The 25,551-nt window shown below is 41.7% G+C and overlaps 1 protein-coding gene and 1 long non-coding RNA gene across 4 annotated transcripts in view; one reads left to right on the top strand and one right to left on the bottom strand.

Annotated features, from left to right (window-relative positions):
* Window positions 1-1,907: 1,907 nt before the first annotated feature.
* Window positions 1,908-14,384, bottom strand: PGAM2 (phosphoglycerate mutase 2). The gene is made up of 3 exons (XM_072402930.1): window positions 13,882-14,384; window positions 11,116-11,296; window positions 1,908-2,818 (listed from the first exon to the last, which is right to left on the bottom strand). The coding sequence occupies exons 1-3, from the start codon at window positions 14,290-14,292 to the stop codon at window positions 2,649-2,651; spliced, it is 762 nt and encodes a 253-aa protein (XP_072259031.1). The 5' UTR covers window positions 14,293-14,384; the 3' UTR covers window positions 1,908-2,648.
* The window catches only part of LOC140324813 (uncharacterized), a 47,377-nt gene continuing 34,293 nt past the window's right edge, over window positions 12,468-25,551 (top strand). For all 3 annotated transcript variants that reach the window (XR_011919573.1, XR_011919574.1, XR_011919572.1), the window contains exons 1-3: window positions 12,468-12,597; window positions 15,292-15,433; window positions 24,616-24,702. This is a non-coding gene — a long non-coding RNA (uncharacterized lncRNA). The remainder of the gene's footprint in view (window positions 12,598-15,291; window positions 15,434-24,615; window positions 24,703-25,551) is intronic.

Genomic DNA, 25,551 nt, shown 5'->3' with positions numbered 1-25,551 from the left:
AGGGTTGTGGAAGTGCCAACAATGATCCTTTGTAAGCCGTAAACAGTTGGATTCGACGAATGTTCTCTAATTTCTGTAGATACCTTAGAATGACCCTGACTCTATAGAAAAAGCTTTAAAGCCCATTTAATGTACAGCGCTGTGTAATATGTTGGCACTATATAAATATTGTTTATTAATAATAATAAAAAATAATATATATTTATCCAAAGGAAATCCTCACCTCCAGGAGTGTCAATCTCCGAGGTTACTGGTTCCTCTCTCTACCTTCCACCCATTATGGAATAAATTAGTGACATAGAGATCAGCAGGAGGGACCTGAGAGGGCTTTGTGCGACCCAGGAGATACACACACTAAGAGCTGCCCCGACTCTCTGGAATGGTCTTCCTCATCCTATTCGGCCATCTCCTACCTTCTGCTCCTTTTAAAGAGCCCCTAAAACCCAACGCTTCAACCTCACCTACCCGTCTTCTTCTGTCTCCTAACCCTCACTAGTCACCCACAATTTCATATCCCCCTCCTATTGTGTGATACCATCTCCTAGATCAGAGGTCCGCAATCTTTTTGGCCACCAGGCCATTTATGGGGTGGGCAGGAGCACACTTGACGGCACGCTCTCTGAGTCCCGCCCTAATGGCTCCGCCCCCCACTAGGAACGCCCCCTGAAGGGAAATCTCTCGCCATCGGATGCATTGCGGAGGGGAGGGAATGTTCCTTAGGTAAATAGGGAACATAGGGAAGAAGGGAGCCACAGCAAGAGGAGGCCCAAGAGCTGCATGCGGCTCCAGAGCTCCGGCTGCCCTGGCTCCAGTAGTTTGTTCCGGTGTTAGGCAGGATCGGCCAGGGGGCGTTAGGCTGGAAAAAACTACCGACCTGGCCGTATCTGCCTAAAATGCCCGAGTTTGCTGACCTCTGTCGTAGATTGTAAGCTCTTCAGGGCAGGGTCCTCCCCTCCTCCTGTGTCACTGTCTGTATCTGTCTGTCATTTGGAACCCCTATTTAATGTACAGCGCTGGGTAATATGTTTGCGCTATATAAACCCTGTTTATTATTAATAATAATAATAATAATAATTATTAATATTATTATTGTTGATATTATGATTATTATAATTATTAATAAACAGGATTTATATAGCGCCAGCATATTACGCAGCATTGTACATAAAATAATAATTCCAGTGCCAGTGTGGATCAGTTTATTTCTAGGGATCGGTACATACAGTTCTGGCTTTTTTTCAGTTATGGCTTCCTATAAAACTTTTCTGTAGTGACAAGGTTGCTTTAAAGTTAGACATAGTTTACATTCTTACTGCAAGACATCTCGTTACATCACAATACATAGCTACTGCACATGTGTCCACCATGTTCTTGTCTCTGGCTGATTGAATTGTTGGTTTAGGTTTCCATAAACCCAAAGATCATAATCCTTATAGTCCTGGTAGGACGCATTATAAATCATATTTTCTCAGCTGTACAAGACATCTAGCAGATTACCAGTCAGTACTAAAGTTGGATTGTTGTACAAGTATACGTATTTACATCGGAGAAATTCTCATGCTTTTGCCATACAATCATTCCCAGTTCTGGATTTTTTTGGCATCAATCATTATTAAAAATCCAATCTGGCTGATTGACTCTTTCCTGAAGAATGCTTGGACAGAAAAAGACAATCAGGAAGAGTAAATATCACCCGTTCAGTATTACCGTGGCTGGAATGGGGATTGATGGCTTGCAGGCACCTTGATCCAATGTTCCCTTTATACCCCAGGAAGTAATATGGAGGACAACATGTTTCATCAGGCGACCTTGCCGGACTAATTTGTCTGATGTTGGTCCAACAGATCACCTAGTACATTTCTGGTGAAAACACTGTGGTATCAGCAACTACAGCACAAAACAATACGCCCGAGCTTAGCATTTCTTTATTTAGGTACAAGAACATATTTGTGGATTTGTCAAGGACTTTTAAAAAATATGACAAAATGTTCTGAATATAAAACATTTTGGACGGTGGTTTTGCAAGGATGTTCAGTAAATAATTATTGAAAAAGAAATCTAAATAAGATGGCTGATTACAGATAAAATCATTTGTTCAAAATAGGAAAATGCTTATGTGGGGCAATGAGAATAATCTCAGCTATGAGGGGCGGATGGCAATGGGGTCTTATGATTGTGAAGGTCTGCTAATTAAATGCCTTTTCTTTACATTACTAGCATAGAACTGAGAATAAAAGGATCCTGATTGTTCCCCATAGGTTTGTTCTTTCCTTAGGTGCTCATGAGGGCCTGTGTGTGAAAGGGTGGACAGAAAAATCGGAAATTGCTGGGCTGTGATGTGTTGCCAGGCTTTGTTGAGTCTAATAGGCTTAGATATTAATTTAGGGTCTTCTTCTCCTATCTTTTGTTCTCATTTGGACTGGAGGTGATCAAACATTTATAATAGGGGCATTGAGAGAACCAAATGTGGATTCCAAGTGATCACAAACTCCTCTTACAACTAGACTGGTATCAGTCAGATTAAGACCGAAGAAGTGATAGGAGTATAAAGTAATTACATCAATAAGATACGATTTTATGATCAGTAACAGCATATGGTTTTTCACCAAAACGTCCACATTGTTGTCTCCATGGGCTTCACGTGGCTTCTATTTCTTAACTTTGCCCTGGGCAGCCACAGCCTCCATGGCCTTCTTCACAGTCTCCTCATCCCCGAGGAAGGACATGGGCTTAAGAGGTTTCAAATTGTCATCCAGCTCATACACAATGGGGATTCCAGTGGGGAGATTCAGCTCCATGATGGCAGCATCAGACATTCCTGCACAAAGAGAGATGGAAATATGATGGAGATTTGATAACATTACATCGTAGGTTAAAAAAAAGACATAAAAGTCCATCAAGTTCACCCACTGGGGGAATAAACATATCCCAGATGTAAAACCCTATAAGACATAGCTGATCCAGAGGAAGGGAAAAACATGGGAAAAAAATCCTTCCTAATCCTGTGAGGCAATTGGATGTTCCCTGGATCAGCAGTCTGTGTTATCTTTACTTTATTCCCCAGGTATATTGTGTGCTTCTAGAAATCATCCCGCTTCTTTCTATACAATCTATAGAACTTGCTGAAACTACTTCCTATTTCACCTTAAACACTCGTAGATTCTGGGACATCAGACACAGAGCTGCCTTCTGTATGCAACACTTTAAACAAGATTTTACCTCTTTATTTAGGGGTGATTATTATTATTTATATTATTATTAATCAGTATTTATATAGCGCCAACATAATACGTAGTGCTGTACATTAAATAGGGGTTGCAAATAAAAGACTGACAAATACAACAGTAATGTAAATGTTGGTGCACTGTCCAGCAGCCACTCACATTTCGTCTTAATTAACAGAAGTCATGTATAGCAATTCTATTCTCACATAAACATGTCATTTGTATTCTATATCTGCACCTCAATCTACATTTTGATGCCTTCACCAGAGAGCCTACCTGCCAGGTACAGAATTAGGTGAAGGCTGAACTCTTGTTGCTTTGGATTATTTTATTACTTATTTATTTTATATAAAAAGTGATGCTTTTCCACGCTTAGAAACTTACAAACTTAGATTAGAAAACAATTGTGAAAGTTAAATATTGCATAAAACTATTTTATATTTATAACTTCATCCAGCAGGTAGAAGACTTCCGGCTACTCTTCATGTGCGGTGAGACCTGAGATCAGATTGTACACACAGCTACACTACGTGATTGCAGGGAAAGTGAATAATAAGTATGTGTCCAGGTATGGAGGCCGTGTGAATGTGAACGTTATGGATGGGGGGGGAGATCCACATTCTTGCTGCTTTCTTTCATCTCTTCCCGTGTCAGCCGTAACTTTCCACACTGATTATAAATCACATCTAAAGTTTAAAAATTGGGTTGAAATTGGGTTGTAACTAAAGCTGTTTGGTGATAACTCATCTGAGTTGGATGAAGAATTGTTAATCTGGAAAGGTGACAGTCCAAGCAGTCATTTCAAAGCCTAATTACATTTTCACAACCACAAAATCCATTCCTTCCAGGCTTAGACATCTCATATTAAGGGTTGAAGTGTTTCTGGGGGTGGTGTCACTTGCTGCAGGTGTTCTTTTAGAAATGTTATCTACAGCAATGATTTTAGGTTGGAGTGCTTGTATGACGTTTTATGAAAGAGTTCATCACTTTCTATTGATTTGGTGTCTTCTCTACCCTCGGAGCAAACAACATTTACCAACAATAATTTCCCAACACAACCCCAACATGCCCAGAGCCCAACGTCATATCGATTCCATTCATCTGAAATACTGCAGAATACAGGAAGTAAAATGCGTCAGTTTCTGGGCAGACTTTGCACTTACAGAACCACTCAAGGTTATTATGCGTTCTATAAGCACCATCAGGGGGTCATCTGACTGGGGCAAGGACTTCTCTTACGTATTAAATAATATAGAGACCTCATCAGGACAGACTATGGGAGCTGACATTTATTTTTGCTTCTGATTGTGCAGGTTCTCATTTCACTCTTCTCATATAGACAAAGAATAAACTCTGCTATGAACCTTCTTGTTATGATGCAAAGATGAGGATGACACACAAGTCCCTGGCTAAATACTGAATATTATAGTAGGTAAGCTGGTGTAGCCATAATATTTTTAAAATTATTTGTGCGGAATCATGAACACGTTTGAGGAAAGTAGACTTTGTGTTCGTTTTTAGGAACCTGATATATAGAGAAAGTTGGGTACAATAAAATATCTGATGTAATAAATTGTTACATCAAAATTTAATAGAAAGTTTGATGAAGAAATTGCAAGATATATATTTATTATCAGTAAACCACCTATATTACTCTCATACATCTATACATGTCAACCGTACAGAGCTCAGGATACAAGAGATGCCCCTGGTACAAAGATCACCTAAGACTTCTTAGAAGAGATGAGAATCGTACTCGGCTATTGGTAATATTGGTACTCTTTAGTTTACATAGAAACGTTTAGTCTGGTATAAGAATCAAGGAAAGCTCAAAATATTGTGTTGGTAATATTGAGAGGTCCCAGCTGCCCAAAGATTCATCTATAACTCAGCAAACACATTGTCATCCATGGTCATTAGGGAGATATCTATATATCTATGGGCAGCACAGTGGCTCAGTGGTTAGCACTCTGTCCTTTGCAGGTCCCAGGTTGGAATCTCGGCCAGGACATTATCTGCATGGAGTTTGTAGGTTCTCCCCGTGTCTGTGTGGGTTTCCTCCAGGTACTCCGCTTTCCTCCCACATTCCAAAAACATGCAGTTAGGGTAATTGGCTTTCCGTAAATATTGCCCTTACACTATGGTAATGACACATGCGGTGGGCCCTAACCCCAGATAACTATGGATAAAACCACTTACCCAAGGGGAGCAAGGGTTGGGTAAACACTTGTAGCCAGGGGTAATTGGGGTTGGCACCAAAGCATGCATATGGCACCCAATGCCATCAGTGAGGGCACATGCTCATTCTTTCCCCATTATTGTCTTTGAGCCTTGCTTGGACTTATCACACAATGTGAATAATATATATATTTATGCAAGAGGTTCTGAATGAAAGATTCACTTGTGGATTAAAGAGGGAAATCTCCTTTAAGAAGACGTTGTGCTGCAGCAGTGCAACGCTCTATAGCCATAGGAATAATGTGATGAGTGTAAGGTGTGTGATGAAGTGATTACACTGTCATATTGCAGCTGGGTTCTACAATACTATAACAAAACACGAGGTGGCGGGGAGAGAGGATGCAGAGACCCAGATATTTATACCCAGCTGGACTTCTAGAATTGGTGTGATTATGGAATAGTAACAGTATGACCTTCAGAATGATTCCAGGGGTAAGAAAGGTCTGTGGAGGTCAGGCCAGGTATGGGAAATTTAAACAAGTGAAACATTTTTTTTAAAAAGCATTTTTTCAGTGTTCAAATTAGAAAATATATTTTAGGAGCCGTGAAATATTACAGAACAACAAACAAGACAAATCTAAACATTAGGAATACAAAACTCATGCAATTCTTGCAACAATAAACATTTATTTCTGTCACTGTAATACAGCTCTGCAATAAATCACAATGCTGCACTTCTGTCCATTCAGATTTGTGCCCTATGGGTGTCCAGAGCCGTATTTATTGTGTCACAAATCAGCAACCAAAGGGGACCAATGACGGGCCCTAGGAGATTGGGGGCAGCCGGGCCATTTGATGCAACTCCCACATGTGGCCCTCGGGCCTAAGGTGCTTCAATTAAACCCTTGAACTGCAATTCCTCCAAATTTGTGATGTGAATCTATAACATGAATTAAAAACTCCAAAGAAAATGTTAGAATTGTAGAGTTGGGCTCTGTCCAAATATTATCAGACATAAATATATTGGCATTTGCTTTGATACAACCCAGAGAATGTTCTTTTAGTGCTTCCAACTTTATTAATCTTCTCACCATTATAAAAGGGCCACTGTTTGCAGAGCACCCCCATTGTGCCCCAGCTGATCTCATTACGACTTGGCATGGGTACATTTATTTCAAGCACCCCCAAACTGGGTAAAGATACTTTCAAAACTAATATGGGTCTGATTTATTAAAGTTCTTCACGACTAGAGAACCTGGGTAATCCAGCAAACCTGGAATGGATTTCTAAAAACCCTTTGCTATTATTTGGCAAATGTTTTCAGTGCTGGACCAGATCCATTTCAGGTTTGCTGCATCACCAATGTGTCTGCAGAGCTAAAATACTTGCTGATATCTGTTATTTGTATTTTATATGGACCGGTGCATTGGTGGAGTGGCAGCAAACAATGAATTGCATGTTGACAGATGACGCATGGCCACCAGAGACAAGGAAAGCAGAAGAACCCACTTGGTGATAAGCTGAAGAGCTTTCCCCACCTCCTAGATTGTAAGCTCTTCTACAGCACTGCATAATATGTTGGCACTATTTAAATCCTGTATATTACTATTATTATTATTATTATAATAATAAAAATAATAACGCTATTATAATCATAAACTTAGGGGAAGATAAAAATCCTAATTTACTCCCTTTATTATTTTCTTATAGTAACCATGACCTGGTTTAATATATTTTAAAAGTTTAAAGACAATATAAAAAATATTTTCCTGCTTATCAATAGTCTTTGGCTTGTTTATGCAAACACCTAATTATACTTACCCCCGCTCCTGTGATCTTCCTCGCTGTCTGGTCCCATTGTGGTGATTGGTCTTACTGCCCCCCCACATTGCCGCTGATTGTATTAGGTGCGGTACCAATGCTGGCGTCACCTGGAAGAATTATGACCACTGGAAGGATTGGCTGCTCCCATTCCAGCACTGAAGAACTGATGACCAGATTGGTGGCTTTTGGGGAACTGCAGCGTTTTAAGGAAGAACCCATCAGACGCAGCCGCTGGCGGATTCTATGAATTGTAGTAAAAGAGATGATAAAACTGTCTTTTATCATTTAGAAATGTTAAGTGAGGAATCGGCTACAACTATAACTGCATCCAAAAGGATAAAGCTGTTTTGTGTGAACTCTTTCCCATAATCTCCGTAGCTGGTGAAACCATAGACTGACCGACTCTCTCCTCAAAGACTTTTTTTTTTGGATAGATAAAGGAAGGGTTAACCCCCTGCCAATTAATTTTTTTGTTGTCCAATCGGGAAAATTTCCCTGCACTTTTCCTAGAAACACAACAGAAAGTTAGAGGAAATCCCCCTTGGACCATTACCCCCAGAACAGACATTCCATCTGTAAACACAACTATTGTCCTGGGGTCAAATCTCCAATATTAGGTTTCCTCTTCCATATGTTCTACAAACTTAAAAAAATGAATCTCATCAATGGGGACACAGACAGCCATTAAAACTTGGCAGAGGATCTTATCCTTCTCTATGCTATAGGAAAAAAATTGAATTGCTTTTCTTGGCAAAACTAACAAAGCTGAGCCTAATGGGTAACAGCAGTATAAGTGCAGGCGCCTTGTGGTGTTACATATTTCAGCGTTACTGATGTTACTGTGGAACCCCCAAGGCTTCAGCGTTTCTCCAGCTTGAACTGAATGATGCAGGAGACTGTAAGAGACACTGCTGCCAGGTTTTAGGAGGTGGTTAGAGACTTCTTCCTTTTCTAATTTTCTTAACCTGAACCCAAGCCAAGTTTGCATGCTGGAAATGCTAATGTAATAGCAAACAAGTCCCAGCATGGCAGAACCTGACCTGAAAAATGATTCTGATCCAACTTGACCTAGCCAATTCCCACATTGCATTAGGAGTATTTGTCAGAGATTCTTCATCATGCCCAATGACCTGAACATATGATGACCAGGGGCCAAAACTGAGGGTTGCAGCTGCACACATCCACTCACATGCCTGAAACTGCAGAATCTTTTAAGGTGCAATAAGTCACAGCAACCAATCAGCTGGAGAAGAACAAATGAATTCTGACCACCATGAGTTCTGTGTTTTCTACTTTGTCCTGTTTACTGAAAAACTTGTTTTTGTGTTTATTAGTGGAAGCCCGTCATTGCCATATAAACAGATGTGTAATGGCGATGTTCTTCCCGGTAGCAATAAACATGCCGAAGGAACAGAACCCATGTGAGCTCACCCTAAGAAGATTCCAAGCAGCTGTTCAGCTGGCTGTGTGATGGAATTTCCAAATTTTCTATCGAGTTCTTTTCAAAGCGGTTTGTTCAGCTGTTATCCTAAAAACTACTTTCACCTGCTGTCAGTGAGTAAGTGGGCAAAATTCATTATTGGCTGAAACAAAAATCATCACAGGTAGTGAATAGCCAGGGCTGTGCGGGGACTCTATGTTATCTCTATGGGGCAGTTATCTCTATGGGGCAGTTTAGTATTCTCCATTTGGAGATATGGAATCTCGAGGTTTGTAATGATAGACACGACATAACTATTAGCACGCCATGCACAGCTGGTCTGGGCACACTATATTGGCGCAGAGATGCAGATGATCACATTTTATGGACAAGGTGACCAGCAAAAATGGTAATGGAAGTTATTTCAGGAGAAAGCACAAAACATGCCAGGGAACAGAACGTTTTTACCCCAAGATGCACCAACGCAGCAATATCTAATGATTTCAGGGTTTTATGGTTCTGTACAATAAAATCACAGCATGGGGTGCCAAGGGGATTGGCTGAAGGCGGCGGATTCTCTCTTAGCATTCTGGACCACCTAAAGTGGAGAAAACATGTAACTGAATAATTGGGGTAAATGATGGCCAATGGGGGGGGGGGGGTCTAAATTTAGTGTCTGGATTTGGTGTATTTAAGTGTTTGAGGATTTCTTCTGTCATGGTTGTCCTATTGTCCATTGAGAATGGGACCAAAATGTTGTTTTTTTCCACATTGATGATACCTGAATATCATTTGCAGAGTGTTGGTGATCTACATTTCCCAACACACAGAATATCCCAAGCAACTGTCATTTTTATAATAATTCCTTTTGTTTTATCCGTTGTTGCCTAGACCAGCTGATCCCCCCAACCTTCTTGCAGCCGCCTCCTCTCTATGCACTCCAGTGATGGTGACAACATTGGTCCAACTTGTGTACCAGGTAATGTGTGCAGAAATGCCACGGCCTCCATCAGACACCCAAATAACAGGGCGACAGTGAAGGAGGTGAATGTTGTCCCTCTATAACAGGAAGGGAGACTGGCACTGCAGGAATATCTAATATTATTTTTAATTAGGGCTCCAGATTTAGAAAAGAAATGTCAGTGGGTGAAATCAAATTGATGAACAGATAAAAGCAGTGACGAGATTTTTGGATGGGAAAGGAGCACATTCAGCATGGCAGATGGTTACATATCCTTAATTCTAACCCTTATAGCATTCCAAGTGTTGGGTGAAATGTCACTGAGAGGTCATTGTGAAAAGGTTGGAGTGACTGAACCAGCCAGCTGAGAGGGGGAGTGCGGGGTCTGACCTAGCGAGACACCTAAAACTGGAACCCAAGAGGTTGTCACAGCCCAACAAGGTCAACTATTTATATTCGTCCTTCAAAGCAAAAAAGTGGCTTCACATACAAATGCTGAGTGTGCACATATAATCATTATTTCATATATCTTTAGGTGCTAAGCGTGGACCTTGCCGGTGTCTTTGTCATGATTTTGTATGTTTGCATTTGTCATGTCTGTACTGAAGTTTGAAGAGAACCTGTAGTGTATAATAAGTATGTGAATGCTTGGAGTTGTATTATATTTGTTGTACTTTAACATATGAAAATCACAATATTGTGTTATATTCAGATTCTTACTTTACTCTCAATCTGTACATCAGACATTGACTTCCAAGCATATTGCTGGGTAAGAGTCTGTTTCCATTAAAATGTTATGGTAATGTTGTGTTAACATACAAGTCCCAATGTGCAAACCCATATGTTAACACAACACACATCACACGCATTTGTGCACTTCATTTGTTTTTATAGCAGCCTGCAATGGTCACTGCAGCACAACACACAGCAATGAACTTCCCAGCATTCAGGTGGGGTGTGCAGCAAAGCTTTAATGCATAACACACCAATGAACATCGTGTTTGCCAAAAGGCAGAGCATTGCCATAGTGGGAATAAAACTAAAGAAACCTATTTTAGGTTTTTCAGTAAATTTTATTTCATATAGGTTCCTTTTCAGTAAAATGTACCCTCTGCCCAACAAATATATATAAGGCTGGGAAACACGGCAATGAGTACTATGTTTAAGTGAATAAAGCTTCTAATTGTCAGTTTAGGGTAATTCTGGTGCCTCCATGCTCCACCATAAGAAGCCTAATTGACCTAATAGATTAAACCTTTTCTTTTATAAAAATGTATATTTAGTTTCTTATATCAAAGTAAAGAACAAATTGTGTTCTCCAATTCTTTTATAAATGGGCCGCTGTGAGTTCACTTTTGGAAAAATGTTAATTCCAGTCCAGGGGATATCAGGATAATTGTATCTCGGTGAATGATGTGTGCTGTCCAGTCAGGAAGCATTGACTGAATATTTTAATAATATAGAATACAATATATATAGAATATTAGAATAATAAATATCCTTCTCACCTTCCAGATGTTTGACGATGCCTCTCAAGCTGTTGCCTTGAGCTGCAATCAGCACGCGTTTGCCAGCCCGGATCTGGGGGGCAATCACATCATTCCAGTAGGGCAGAGCGCGAGCAATGGTGTCCTTCAGACTCTCACAAGATGGCAGCTCTGATGAACTGAGGTCAGCATAGCGCCGGTCCTGAGGGGAGAATCCAGACATTGCCATTATTTTCATGAAAACAGTTATAACCAAATGCAATGATGAGAAATAAGCGGCTGATCAGATTATTTTCTATTGGGACAAAATTCTGCAGACTTTCAGGTTCTCCTTTTCATTTTCTAATGCTGCAAACTAAAGGAAAATAATTTCTGTGCTTTAATAAATGTGGCCAGCATCATTCCCCCGTGTGATGATCTATATTCAATACTTGGAGTTTGTAGGAGTTTGGAGTTTAAAGAATTTATAAAAATTCAACAGCAGTGACTACCACTATATCTGCTGTACCCATTATATATATTTCTCTGGTCGAGGTGGTCTTTATATATTGTATCTGCTGCTCATGCTTATTGTTGTACTGCACATGTGTATCATCATAATCAATACCTGGCTGGAGACTTAGAAGAACCCCAAAATGTGAGTGGGAAGGGGATGTGAATATTTCTACCCTTCGGGCGTTCCTGTGCGGTTTCTGGCGGCTGGCATCTTGTTGACCTCTCAGCTGTGCACAGCGCTGGTTCTTTAATATCCAACATTTGCAGATTTGACAGCGGGTGAGCAGTATTGCTACTCCCATTTGTTCCCTGTTGGGCTGCTATGGGTGGACTCTACAGGTAGCATCTCCCCAAGGTAGCGATTCAGCCGTGTGAAGAAGCAGTTATTATGCCGCAGCGTCCCCACCAGTCTGAACATAGCCAAAAGCTGATTTGGTCTTGTGCCCAACCTTAAACCATGGCACACCATCATCTTTATAATGAGAAGCACAGAGCTAGAAAGGAACCCCAAGGATCAAATAATACTGTGTAGGAGTATTGGGGTACCTGTATCATTGATATCATTGTAACACTATGAAGTGTAAATCTAGATATGACATGATGCCATCATAATTCCATACATTGGGAGCTTGTACAATTTTACAAGATTCTATTTACAAGAATGAGGCCAACAGTTTCTGTTGGAGTAGAAGCTAGGACCTCATGGAGATTGAAAGGCCACAGTCCTGCTTCACTTATAAGTTTTAATTATTGTCCAGCAGTATCTGTATATTATATAGAAAGCATTGTGCACTGCTGGAGGTATTTATCTTCAGATAACCTGAGTAGAACAATTGTTTTTGTTGTCCCCTGATGTCCATCATCCATTTCTGTTGCAGATTAGTCCGGGGTACAGAACGTCCTATCTGTGTATGGCCAGCTATAGGATTCACATTGAACCCAAGCATCATTGGCACCTTGAAGGATTTTACCACCCAGAAGAGGTGAAGGGCAGTGAAATCTAAGCAGGTTTGAGCTATTGACCCTCTGAACTTCATGACACCAAGCTGTTAGCTATTATTAGGTCCATAAAACGTATTGCAGTTAGATGCTTACTCCATGACAGTCAATATAACTAAACATTTCCTAATGAGAACAGATCAACTGATACAAACTGTACAAACCTTCCACAAAACAAAAATCACAGAATGTAAATTACATTTTAAAATGATAAATAAATCAGCCTCCTTGTGTAACTTTGTGGTACAGACGAATCAACTTTTCATCCAGCAGATACTTGTTAATGGCCTTTTTATTTATGACTCCAAGAATTCCATTCCAAGGAAATGCAGCTTTTAATTGGCTTTGCATTTATGTGCGGCAGTCAATGGTTTGTCTGTGCTAATAACAGCCTCTTCATACTCACAGAAGCCCTTATCGCTCCCAAAAGCTAAATGAGGGGTTGTTGCCTAATGGGAAAACATCAAAAAACTAAAAATCCTAAGCAGTTGTGATTTAAGCTAATTGCTTCTTTAAGTCAGAAAATATTTAACTGGCTTCTAAAGAACTTTTGATTGATATATTTTGAGTGCGTGTTTACCCTGTAATTTGTCTTCTTGGTCTGTCTCCGGAGTGATGCCTCTGTAATCATTAAACCCCAAAATGTAATTGGCTAGATTGTTCCCCATATTAGAAGAAGTGAGATATGCAGAATACTGCTTGTATTATGGAAGGGGCCGAGCAGGTCGGTCTGGTCAAACACGATGGTTCCATTTTGGATTTACGCAGGCAAGTTGAATCATCTAAAGACTCCTCATATCCTAGAATATTCCCGGTCTCAGTGCCCGGCCCATTATTGAGGGGCAATTTGTATAAATTTTATAAATAGTAGCTAGAATACATCAGGAAGTGTCAGGTGTGACTGCAGGGAAAGTCTCCATGTGCACTCCCAATAGATTAAGAATTACATTAACTGGCATTGAAAATCTTGCTGTGCGGCCCTTTTATTTCTTACTTGTAACCAGAGCCATGAAAAATTCTTTGTATCTAATAAAAAAGTAATCAATGGTTGGAAGTTCTCTTATAGGACCTGATTTATTAAAGCTCTCCAAGGCTGGAAAAGATTTCATCAGTGAAGCTGGATGATCCAGCAAACCCGGAAGGGATCAGGTCCAGGTTTAAAAACATTTGAGAACAATTAGCAAATCATTTTTAGGAAATCCATTCCAGGTTTGCTGGATCACCCAGTTTCACTAATGAAAATATATCCTTTCCAGGCCCATAATGTAGACACATGTGAGTGCGGAGTCTTACCTTGGTGATGAGCTTGTAGTATGGGTGGTCTTCTCCCATTGGTGGTGGAGGGATGTCAAAGGATCTTCTCCAGATCTTCACCTGTTCCTCTCCATGCTTTTCTGCTGTCTCTGCTTTGTTGAGTCCGGTCAATCCCCCATAATGGCGCTCATTAAGCCTCCAGGATCTGTAGACTGGCAGCCACATCTGGTCTGTGCCTTCCAGTATATACCACAAGGTACGCACAGCCCTCTTCAAAACTGATGTATGGCACACGTCAAACTCCATTTTTGCTTCTTTGATAGCCTGAGCTCCTTTTTTAGCCTCTTCTCTTCCTTTCTCACTTAAGTCAGCATCGAACCAACCACAGAAGCGGTTCTCCTGGTTCCAGGAGCTTTCTCCATGTCGGACAATTACCAGGCGGTGAGGCATTGTGGCTAATGAAGTTTAGCCTATTGAATGACAAATGTGCGGTGTAGTCGCTTGGATGTCCTGGTCCCTGAAATGGCCCCTAGTCACTCTTAGCACATCAGTCTCATATACCCCGGGGGAGACTTCTATTACAGTATCCAATCAGGAAGCAGGAAAAAGTGTCCAATAGCAGGAGCAGAAAGGGGGGAGAGAGAACCAAAAATAGTCTTACCCTTCCAGTGACAGCTGAAGCTGACCTTTAACAGGACAACTGCAGAGATACCAAATAAAGGTCACTTGTACCTTTACGCTGCAGAAAGCATGCAAGCAGCCACAGTCATTCCTGGCAGTCCTGCTTATACGGAATAAATAATGGGGGCAATTGCTTCATTCTGCTCCAATATCTGTAAATCTGCCCCACAATATGAATACTATAAGCAGACTCTAGATGGACTTTTCTGCATCCTAAAAAGTGACTTTTTTGAAGAGTTTTTGAGGTTTCTGTAATTTGTCTCTGCTGTTGTCATGAAATATATGGGGCTACCATTGCTAATCTCCCATGAAAATGCCAGCTACCTGGCTGCTGTATTGTCCAAGTTCTCACATTGAATTAAACGGTGGAGATTTATTACATAAACCAAATGCATTAAAGGGGAACTAAACGTATATGATAAATAAATTGTGAGTAGCCTGACTCATTGGGTCTGATTTATTAAAGCTCTTTAAGGCTGGAGAGGATACACTTTTATCAGTGAAGCTGGGTGATCCTGCAAACCTGGAATGGATCTGGTCCAGCATTGAAAACATTGCTAACAAATACGGTAGCAAATGACTTTTAAGAAATCCATTCCAGGTTTGCTGGATCACCCAGCTTCACTGATAAAAGTGTATCCTCTCCAGCCTTAAAGAGCTTTAATTAATCAGGCTTATTATTGCAGACGGGACTGGCGATGTCCTGACAGGTGAGAAGTGATGCAATAAAACATATTCAGCTACCTGTTCATGATCTTTAATACGCAGGTCAGTGTCCAGTGCTGGGTATCCTGGAATGAATTAACTCCTGTGTACATCAGTCCGGCCTGGCAAAGCAAAATGGCCAAAGTTCTGCAACCCAGAGGAGGATGAGGTGAATATGGACGTGCCTGCGCAAGAGCAAGGAGGGGTGAGTGTAATTTCAAAAATGCGATCAGGCAGGTAAGTTTATTTTATTGCAGAATGCATGTTCTTCCTCTGCAATAACCTGCTCAAAACTATTTCTAGTTTTAGCTCAGTTTTGTTTAACAAGGAAATTTTCCATTTTTATATCTTAAAAAAATATTTAAAATTCATGTTTTAGGTCGGAAGATGACTTTAATCCCCCCAAACATATTTTTAGAATATAAGCAGAGACCCCGTAGAATTGAATGAAGGTAGCTGCACATTAATTATCCAAATATTTAATGTGAATAAATAACTTTGTGCACAAAAACTCAAAATAACCCCATTGTAGGATAATAAAGATGAGGTTACAATGAGCTGGTATCAAACATTTAAATTTCAAAACACTATGAGAGATCACAAATGAACGTTCCCGTTTTATCACTGACACTACTGCGTGCAGCGCAACTTAACATGCAACCCAACTGTCATTTCTGCACACTCGAACTGCCCCCGATTTGGAGGTACTGTCCCTCTTCATACCCCCCGCCTGCCCCGGATTTGGAGGGACTGTCCCTCTTCATACCCCCCGCCTGCCCCGGATTTGGAGGGACTGTCCCTCCTGCCCCTGATTTGGAGGGACTGTCCCTCTTCATACCCCCTGCCTGCCCCGGATTTGGAGGGACTGTCCCTCTTCATACCCCCAACTGCCCCTGTTTTGGGGGAACTATTCTGCTGTTAGATCGCAGACCCTTCATATGGGGAAATATTTTCACTGCTAGAAAATGTAATCGGAGTTTATGGAGAATGAAGTTTTGAAAAATCTCTTGTTGGTCATTGCTTACATATTGATTTTTTTATTATGGAGCGGGAGGACAGTTTGGGGGAGTGGCAGGGATCAGTCTTTTACCTAAATTTTTTTATCTAAAAACTCTCTTCCCTATCTGCAGACATTGTGAGCTGAAGAGCTGACAGTCTACAGTACAAAGTGTACAAACTCTCCGGCACCATCCAGGGGTAACAAGTACTTCCAGGTTTGGGGAACACGTGACCCCTGACCACCCCACATGCATAATGCAATGCTTATTGGCTGAACGAATAATTGCCAACCACAGTCTCATGGGGGGTAAGAGGGGGAGTCCCAAGCCTGACATTGGTGTGAATCATTGCAATGTATAGGGGAATATATAGGGGAATGTATAGGGGAATATATAGGGGAATGTATAGGGGAATATATGGAAGTCTGGCAATGGGTGGGCATCTGATGCCTTCTATAAAATGTATTGGGGCAGAATAATACAGATAAATAAATACTCTCTTATGGGAGCTATTTTACCTACCCAAGGATTTGTATTTATGTCATGGGAGGGAAGTCACAATTCCTGATCCTCATACCAATTGGAGGTCGGAAAAAAAACCCAGACCAGCGGCTGGGCATCAGTAGTTATGGCAGCCACCACATTCCCTTAGTCCAGGCTTCCTTCGTGGAATGTTCACCTTTTTGTACTGCGATCTAAGACAATGTTTATGCGATACATTCATCTGATCCGGTAACGCCTTTCTCAAATTAAAAAAATCCATCTTTTCAACTCAAAAGCTCAACTCAAAAGCTAGAAGAAACATAAAGAGCCCTCTCAGGGGTGCGTGCACATAATTGTGGGTTCTTTGTGCTCTTTTGTTTTTAAAGACCTATTTACTTTTGTCATAAACAGGAGGAATGCGTTGTGCGTTTTGAATGCATTGTTTTCCGGTTCAGGCGCATCTATGGAAACGCTTTGTAAATACTTCTGATATTTGATATATCTGACAAAAGAACTGCGAGGAATAAATGGCACGCTGGCAGCCAAAGAGCGTTCCTTGACCTCCTATGTGTGTGAATGAATAGCACCAAAAATGTGTAGAAAATGTGTGCAGGTGAGTCGAGGACCAATCAGATCTCTGCATTGTGGTGAGGTTCATTGGTGCAGCTCTGCATGCTGGAGGGAGGACATTCTGTGTGCACCTGGTGGCACCGCTCAGAGGGGTCTATCAGATGTAAGGGCAGCAAATGACTTGTCACTGATAAGGATTTATTAGAAGGATTTGCGGGTTGATGCCCCTTATTTGTGATAACATTTGATGATACATTATTGATGATGGATATGAAATTTGAAGTAACCCAAGAATACCAAAACTCTAAATATCTGGAGATGGGGGGAGACATTTTTTAGGCCCAAAGTTGGCAATTCTACATTTCCTTTATATTCACTTTTTCGAAATAAGAAATGAAATAATTTAGAGGGATTAGCTTTATAAAGAAGGAAAAAACAACCAAAAGGGACAGCTGATGAGGAGGGGGGAAGAGAGATTTGGATATGACAGAAGAGCAGCCCCCCCCAAATCAGGGACAGGTGGGAGATATGGAATATTATTGTAGATGTAGATAAGGACACGGTGCCCTGTCAGTGTCCTCAAAGAGCTGAGTTCAGTTATTACAAAACCATTATTTCTAATTTTTAGAGACTCTTTAGGCACTGGCCAGGTACCCATGGATTGGCGTAAGGCCAATGTGGTTCCTATCTTCAAAAAGGGAGCAAAGTCATTACCAGGTAACTACAGACCGGTTAGTGTAATGTCCATAGTTGGAAAGGTCTTAGAGAGTTTGATAAAGAACCACATAGAGGAGTTTCTGCTAGAAAATAATATTATAAGTGATAGTCAGCATGGCTTCAAGAAAGACAGAAGTTGTCAAACAAATTTACTCTCTTTTTATGAGGAAGTAAGTAAACAGGTAGACAGTGGAGTAGCAGTAGATATAGTGTACTTGGACTTTGCTAAAGCATGTGACACTGTACCCCACAGACGGGTAATATGTAAGTTAGGGTCAATAGGTTTAGAAAAGTCAATCTGTAAATGGATAGAGAACTGGCTTAAAGATTACATCCAGAGGGCAGCCAAGTGGCAAATGACATTTAATATAGATAAATGTAAAATTATGTACTTGGGGGTAACAACATGCATGCTTCATACTGTCTAGGGGGAATCAGGAGTAAATTTTTTCCCCTGTTGGAGTAGTTTGAACCCGTGGTTCATAAGAGTTTGTTTTGCCATCCTTTAGGTCAGCTATGTCCATAGGGTTTTATATCTGTGATATGTTTATTTCTCTAGTGGTGGAACTTGATGGCCCTAGGACTTTTTTCAACCTAATTGGCTATGTACCTATGATGGATCGGTTGGACATTCATTTCAGATGCTTTTCAGCTTACCGGTGCTATACTAATATAAATTACAACAGTATATTTTCATTGCCACTGGTTTTTCCGGCAATTCCGAGGGGTCCTCAGGAGGAACCGGAGTGGCCATTGGGGGGAGCAACTATTTATCACACCGGAAATGTCTTTTAATTGAAACCCTTACTCAGAGACAGAGGTGCCATTGCTTTCCTGTCTTACTGAAAAAGCCAACTGCTTGATTGTCATACTGATCCAGCAGCTTCAATACATCAGGACTGATTTATTAAAGCTCTCCAAGACATGAGAGAACATGGGTGATCCAGCAAACCTGGAATGAATATTTAAAAATCATTTGCTATTATTTGGATCCTGGACTAGATCTATTCCAGGTTTGCTGGATCAGCCTGGTTCTCCTATAATAGTCTTGTAATCAGGCCCCTCGAGTCAATGCAAATCAACTTTTCCAGCTTCACTATACCTTTACTTGCTGCATGCATGTTCTCGGTCAGTGACCTAGAGAGTATTACAGACTATGACAGCCAGAAAACTGAAATGGTTATAAAGAGGTCAGCAAGGGCAGCCCCCTAGGCTTCTCCTAATATAGCCGACCATACTGCACTTCATAACGCAATGTATAGCATGGGGTCGCTATATACCACTGCCTGGTCCTCACCTTGGTATACCCACGTGCCCTCCTTAACAGCCACTCTTTTCCTGGGAACATCAAAGTTTTATCACAGCCCCCCCTATTGGCGAGGATTTAAATATCAGGCAATGCATTATGGCAAAGTACCCCACAAGCTCTGCACATTGGTGACCCAGAGTCCTATCACTGAGACTACAATGCATGTCCTTTATAGTTCCCGTCTATTTGTATTTCTTTGTGCACAATGCATTCAAGTTCTGATCTTATAAAGATCTCAATATTGTGTCGCTCAACATCGAGGTCTTCTGGTGATTAACATGCAGAACAAAACCCTCAAAATGTGAGATAGACATGAACTTGGGCTGCTCTCTTGGTGATTTGGTGTGTCACCGACAGATCGTGTCATTCAGTGAACCAGCAGGAAGCCAAGAACCCCTGAGCAGCTCATCTCTTCTGTCTATAATATCTGGACAAGGCGTCATCACACCCTACAAAGGGCCCTAAAATTGCTGATATTGGTCACTGATCAATATTTGTCCTTTGGGTCTCACCATGGATCGATGCTCCATATATTCCGGTCAGAGATTGCTGGATTGGATTGCGGAATCACTAGCTTCAGGAGCTGATCCTAACAGAGGGGGCTGATTGGGTACAGAGGGTCATATATGTAACTCTACCAATAAATAGAAACCCGGCCCAGCTTTACATGAACATCATAAAAGATTCAGTGTACCCGACCCCTCCCCGGCACTGACTACTTACCTTCCAAGGGCAAACCATAACAGATCATATAATGGCTATGGGGCCCCGAAGTACAGGAGACCAGGAGCCCTCTGTAGGTGGCACTAATACAAGAACTATGAGAAGGTTCAGCATTCTGCATGACAAGGAAGATTGCTTCTATGTCTCAGATTTGGAAATAATGGGCCCCTTTAAGGATTTTGCCATGGGGCTCTGACACACATAAATACAGCTCTGCTTTTATTAATTTCCCTCCTGCTCCGGTCCTGTGGTCAGAGTTCTGGTATTGGAATCTACATGTCACAGTGATATTACCAGCCTGGGGTGAATGACATATTCCTCCTTGTATTGTAAAGTGAATCTCCAAATAATACTCTGCTATGTTCATCATGCAGTCTATCTTCATGCATCGTCAATGTTTATGGATCACCAACCATCTACAGCCATTACCTACAAGATCCGGATCTTTATCCCTGCACCACCTCGTGCTGCCATATCTCCGGCCAGCTGCACCACAATGGCTCCAGCTGGAGTTCATCCTCCTCATCTCATGAATACTGCCAGATATATTCATTGTGAATCAGAAGGACCAAAGTCAGTCCAATGTCAACAAAAGTGAATCCATGGACCTCAGTCCTGACTGTTCCTGGTCAGTTGCCCTCCTGGGCATTACTTCCTGGTCTACACAACAGTCTTGGGCAGCATGGTGGCTCAGTGGTTAGCACTCCGGTCTTTCCAGCGCTGGGTCCCAGGTTGGAATCTGCATGGAGTTTGCAGGTTCTCCCCATGTTTGTGTAGGTTTCCTCCCACATTCCAAAAACATGCCATTATAACCTAACTTTTTGGTCTTTTGGCAAAATTGGCCTTAGACTATGATAATGACGTATGACTATGAGGGGAACATAAGATTGTGAGTTCTTCGAGGGACAGCTAGTCACATGACTATGGACTTTGTACAGTACCCAGTAATATGTCAGTGCTATATAAATACTGTGTAATAATAATAATTCTTTTTTAGAAGGTTGGAATCAGAAAAAAAAGTTCCCTGCTCCTCATATCGCAGGGGTTCTTCCATATAATTCTGAGGATCGGGTCTGAGGCTGCCGCATCCCAGGGTGCTAAAAGAAATCATCTCTCCTCCTATCAGCATGCTGTCCCCTCCATCCCCATGATTCCATGGATCCTCCAATATTCAACAATAGGCTCAGTTCTGGCAGCTCTAACACAAGCATGAGGATCCTAATATTTAGCCATCTGAATTTCATTTTTAAATCTCATTGGTCCCAGTTGATCACATTTGTGATAATAAGGATTCTTATGATTGTCAGATCTGTGAATTGAACCTCTTATATTGCATCCTTAACCCCACCCATAGGAATTCCCTATACAATTTATAATGGAGATCAGAATACAGGGTGAATGATTCCAGGAGTGGGGGTATAGACCTTACCAGGGGTTGAAAACATATTTGCTGTATGCCCAAGTCAGGGCTATTAGGATCCAAAACAAAAAACAATTTGGCTTTACTTACACTTCAAAGTGGAGCAAAACCCATCACCCCTCACTTCTGCCCCATCTTCTCCCAGTTGTTCCCCGGGTTTGAGACCTTCGGCCTCCTTGGTAACATGGCCCAGGAGAACAGAACTCTGACACATGCAAACGTGTTCATCCATAATGAGCTGCACATGTGCATGGGAGTACATCCATAATAAGCTGCACATGTGCATGGGAGTTCATCCATAATGAGCTGCACATGTGCATGGGCGTACATCCATAATAAGCTGCACATGTGCATGGCAGTACATGCATAATAAGCTGCTTATGTGCATGGGAGTACATCCATAATGAGCTGCACATGTGCATGGGACTTCATCCATAATAAGCTGCACATGTGCATGGGAGTACATCCATAATAAGCTGCACATGTGCATGGGAGTTCATCCATAATAAGCTGCACATGTGCATGGGTGTTCATCCATAATGAGCTGCTTATGTGCATGGGACTTCATCCATAATAAGTTGCACATGTGCATGGGAGTTCATCCATAATGAGCTGCACATGTGCATGGGAGTTCATCCATAATGAGCTGCACATGTGCATGGGAGTACATCCATAATAAGCTGCACATGTGCATGGGCGTTCACTGTTCCCAAACCAATCTCATTTTCTAAAGAAGATTGTGATCAGGTGGTGCATCTATTTTATTTCATGCAGGAGATTCATCGCATGTCTGTAATATAGAACCTGCCCACTGAATTCCTATGTTTGGATAACGTTACATCAGCATTCTGTGGGTGCTGCCACTGTGTTTGCTAATTATCCATCAGTTACTGGAGGATACAGAGAGCTTTGTAATGAATCCCAGGAATGGTGCAATGAGCGGTGAATCTGAGGTTATTTATTGGTCTGTGTGAGCACAGCTCCATCTGGAGTCCTCCGCACTCAGCTACAAGATCAGCCAGGGATCTGATGATTGCTGAGATCTGGAATTGTGTGAAATCAGCAGAGTTTGAAAAGTATGATACAGAATATTCGTCACGTTCATTACATCCACCAATCAGAATACGCATTTTATCTATCAGGACTCCAGGATGAGAGCTGGAAGATGATTGGTCGCTGTTGGGAAGCATAAATGTTGGAAATGATAAGGAGATGAGAAATAGAGGAAATGGAGCTCTCATTATAATGAGGGGGCCATCAGTGTACTGGGGGTCCCTTCTTGTATTGGGGTCCAGTTACATTCACATTGACTTGTATGGAGGACAGAAGGGATCACCGCGCCATGCGATTCAGGACATACATTGTAGATTATTTATAACTGCATCAAACACACAGCAACCGCTGTACTCCTAGAAACATTTTGTGGTTTTTCCTCCATTTGGATCACCAATCAATTGCTTTTATCACATGCTACGTTTTGTCCAATCTGAAAATTTTATTTCCTGGTCCCATTCACCCCCCCCCCCCCCCCACCACCAACATGCTAATTACTTTTTTTAATTAAAACCTTTCAGTTTTCATTGGTTTATTATTTGAGATTTATCACTGGGTCACTTTCCTTCTCTATGCCATGCAGGTCATGTCTGGTGGGAGGGTCTGGGTGTTGTACGTAGCTTCCTGAAAACATCTCAGCACTCTGCTCTCACACCGATACAGGCTATGGGCCGGTTCATAGGAGAATATTTATGTATTACAATGTCCTGATGGGTGGGTGATGGTATGTAAGGGTTGGCATTTCTAGGCAGGATGTTTTGCATGCAGAGCACCCTATGTAACACCCACATGTGATGCTGAGCATTCCTAAATAAAGGACTGAAATGCAGTAAATGAAAGGGGCGGGGCCAGGAACAGTCAGGCCGAGGAGGGAGGGGCTAGAATATGATGGACGGCCTCCAGCCAGGAAATGAGGCGCTCTCTCTGACTTGTTGCAGCTTCTAATGTACATTTTTAGAAGCATTGAAATTAATGAATTTCAGTCCAGGAGAGGGGCTGATACAATTGTATCCTAGAAAGGCTTGAGGGCAGATTTACTAAAAGTTTTTTTATAATAAAGCAAAATTTACACCATGCCATCATTGTGGGCAGTATTGCCCCGCTGATATATTGATAGGAATATTGGAGCTCTGGTCTATTTGTCTATCTCCCTGAGATGATTTGTGCTTCTTATATCTAACTCTATGGGCACATTTCCGGTGCTGCCATGGAAACAGATGAACACCATGGAGGTAATCAGGATTGGAGTACCCATAAAGTGAACCTGTGCTGTGTCTGTGTAGGGCAATAGATTATAACCCCCCATATTTCCCAACCACCCTGGGTTATGCAGGACTGTCCTGGGCTTACAAAGTATTTCCGATGTCCTGTGGGTCCGGATGATTTCCTGCAACCAAGCAGAGGAACACTAGAATATAGGTCTGCAGGTCGGGACTACTTGAAGTTCATGTACTCAACAGACTTAATATCGTCCTGGTTGGAAAGGAATCATGGAGAAAGAAACAGCGGGGACACAGAACTTCAGAGAAGGTTTTCTGCTGACCACTGGGGACATGTCTGCATGAAGGGTCTGTCACAGGTAGTCTTTCCCTGGAATCTGCACTGGGGGTCTGTTACTAAATTCTGTTCTGGGGTTCTGTCACTGGGAGTCTGTTCCTAAGCTCTGCACTAGGGGCTTGTCACTGTAGGGCCCAATGCTTAGGTGTGCACTGAGGGGTCTGCACTGGGAGTCTTTCACTGGGGGTCTGTTGTTGAGGTCACATTGGGTGTCTGTTCCTAAGCTCTGCACTGGGGGCTTGTCACTGGAGGGGTTAATATTTATGTCTACACTGAGGGGTCTGCCCTGAGGTCTACACTAGGGGTTTGTCATTGAGGTCACACTGGGGGTCTGCACGAGGGTTCTGTCACTGAAGGTTTGGTTACTTAGGTCTGCACTGAAGTGATCTGTTGCTCGGGAGATCTGTCAATGCAGAGTTTGTCCCTGGCACTGCCCTGTTAAGGACTGTGCACCATAGAGTACATGTACTGTGTCTCTTTGTACCCCTGAAAAGTATGACTGATATTTTTTGATTTGTAACCCTTTACATGGCTGTCCCTCTTTACCTCTAAATCAGGTACTTCCAATCAATGGCTAGCACAGAAGCTTTGCTGCTCAAGGCAACATTTAGAAGTTGGACGGACCAGTGGGGAATGAAAGGAAGGTAAGTGTGCAGCGGTGTCCTGCATGGATATAGCACAGACCAGTTACATTGTCAACCTCACCTTCCTCATGGAAATTTGTTTACTACCTAATTCTTTGTTACTCTAAAACCTTATATAATGGAGAGATATTACCACAGAACAAAACTGCAGAGTGCAGGAGTCAGGAGTTTGAGCTGCATTACTTTTAAAGAGCAGAAATCAGGGTTATGTAGAACATGGTGTACAGAGTACAGAAGTCATTAGTATGTGAGATATAAAATAGCGTGCAGGAATCAGGAGAGTGTACAGCACAGTGAAGAGAGTACCGGAGTCAGAGTATGTGTAACATGGCATACACAATGAAATAAGAAGTATGTATAATGTGGTGTACAGAGTGCAGGGGTCAGGAGTACAATTTGGCATATAGACTTTAGGGGTCAGGATTATGTGTAACATGGTTTATAGAGTACAGAAGTCAGTTCTATGTAAAGTACTTGCAGAGTGCAGGAGTCGGGATTATGCACAGCATAGTGTACAGAGTGCAGGGGTATATTGTGGTGTACAGAGTGGGGTTTAGAATTACACATAACATGGAATACAGAGTAGGATAACATACAACATGGTGCACAGATTGGAGGAGTAAATATGGTTTACAAAGTGCAGGAGTGAAGAGATTGTACAATATGCTGTATAGAGTGCAGGAATTAAGAGTATCTGCAACATTGTGTACACAGTTCAGGGTTTATGAGTGTGTAGGAGAAATTGGGATTATGTATATCATGGTATGTGGAATGCAGGAGTCAAGAGTATGTACAACATAACATACAGAATGCAGAAATGAGGAGTATGTACAACATGTCATGCAGAGT

Source organism: Pyxicephalus adspersus, chromosome 2 (assembly GCF_032062135.1).
Source record: "Pyxicephalus adspersus chromosome 2, UCB_Pads_2.0, whole genome shotgun sequence".
NCBI lineage: Eukaryota > Metazoa > Chordata > Amphibia > Anura > Pyxicephalidae > Pyxicephalus > Pyxicephalus adspersus.
Note: the sequence above shows the minus strand (reverse complement) of the source record. Positions and strands in the feature narration are given on the sequence as shown.

Coding starts and splice junctions, on each gene's coding strand:
- PGAM2 (XM_072402930.1), bottom strand. CDS start 14,292: ATGCCTCACCGCCTGGTAATTGTCCGACATGGAGAAAGCTCCTGGAAC. Junction 11,297..13,881: donor ACTACAAGCTCATCACCAAG/GTAAGACTCCGC, acceptor TTCTCCCCTCAG/GACCGGCGCTATGCTGACCT. Junction 2,819..11,115: donor CATCGTCAAACATCTGGAAG/GTGAGAAGGATA, acceptor CTCTTTGTGCAG/GAATGTCTGATGCTGCCATC.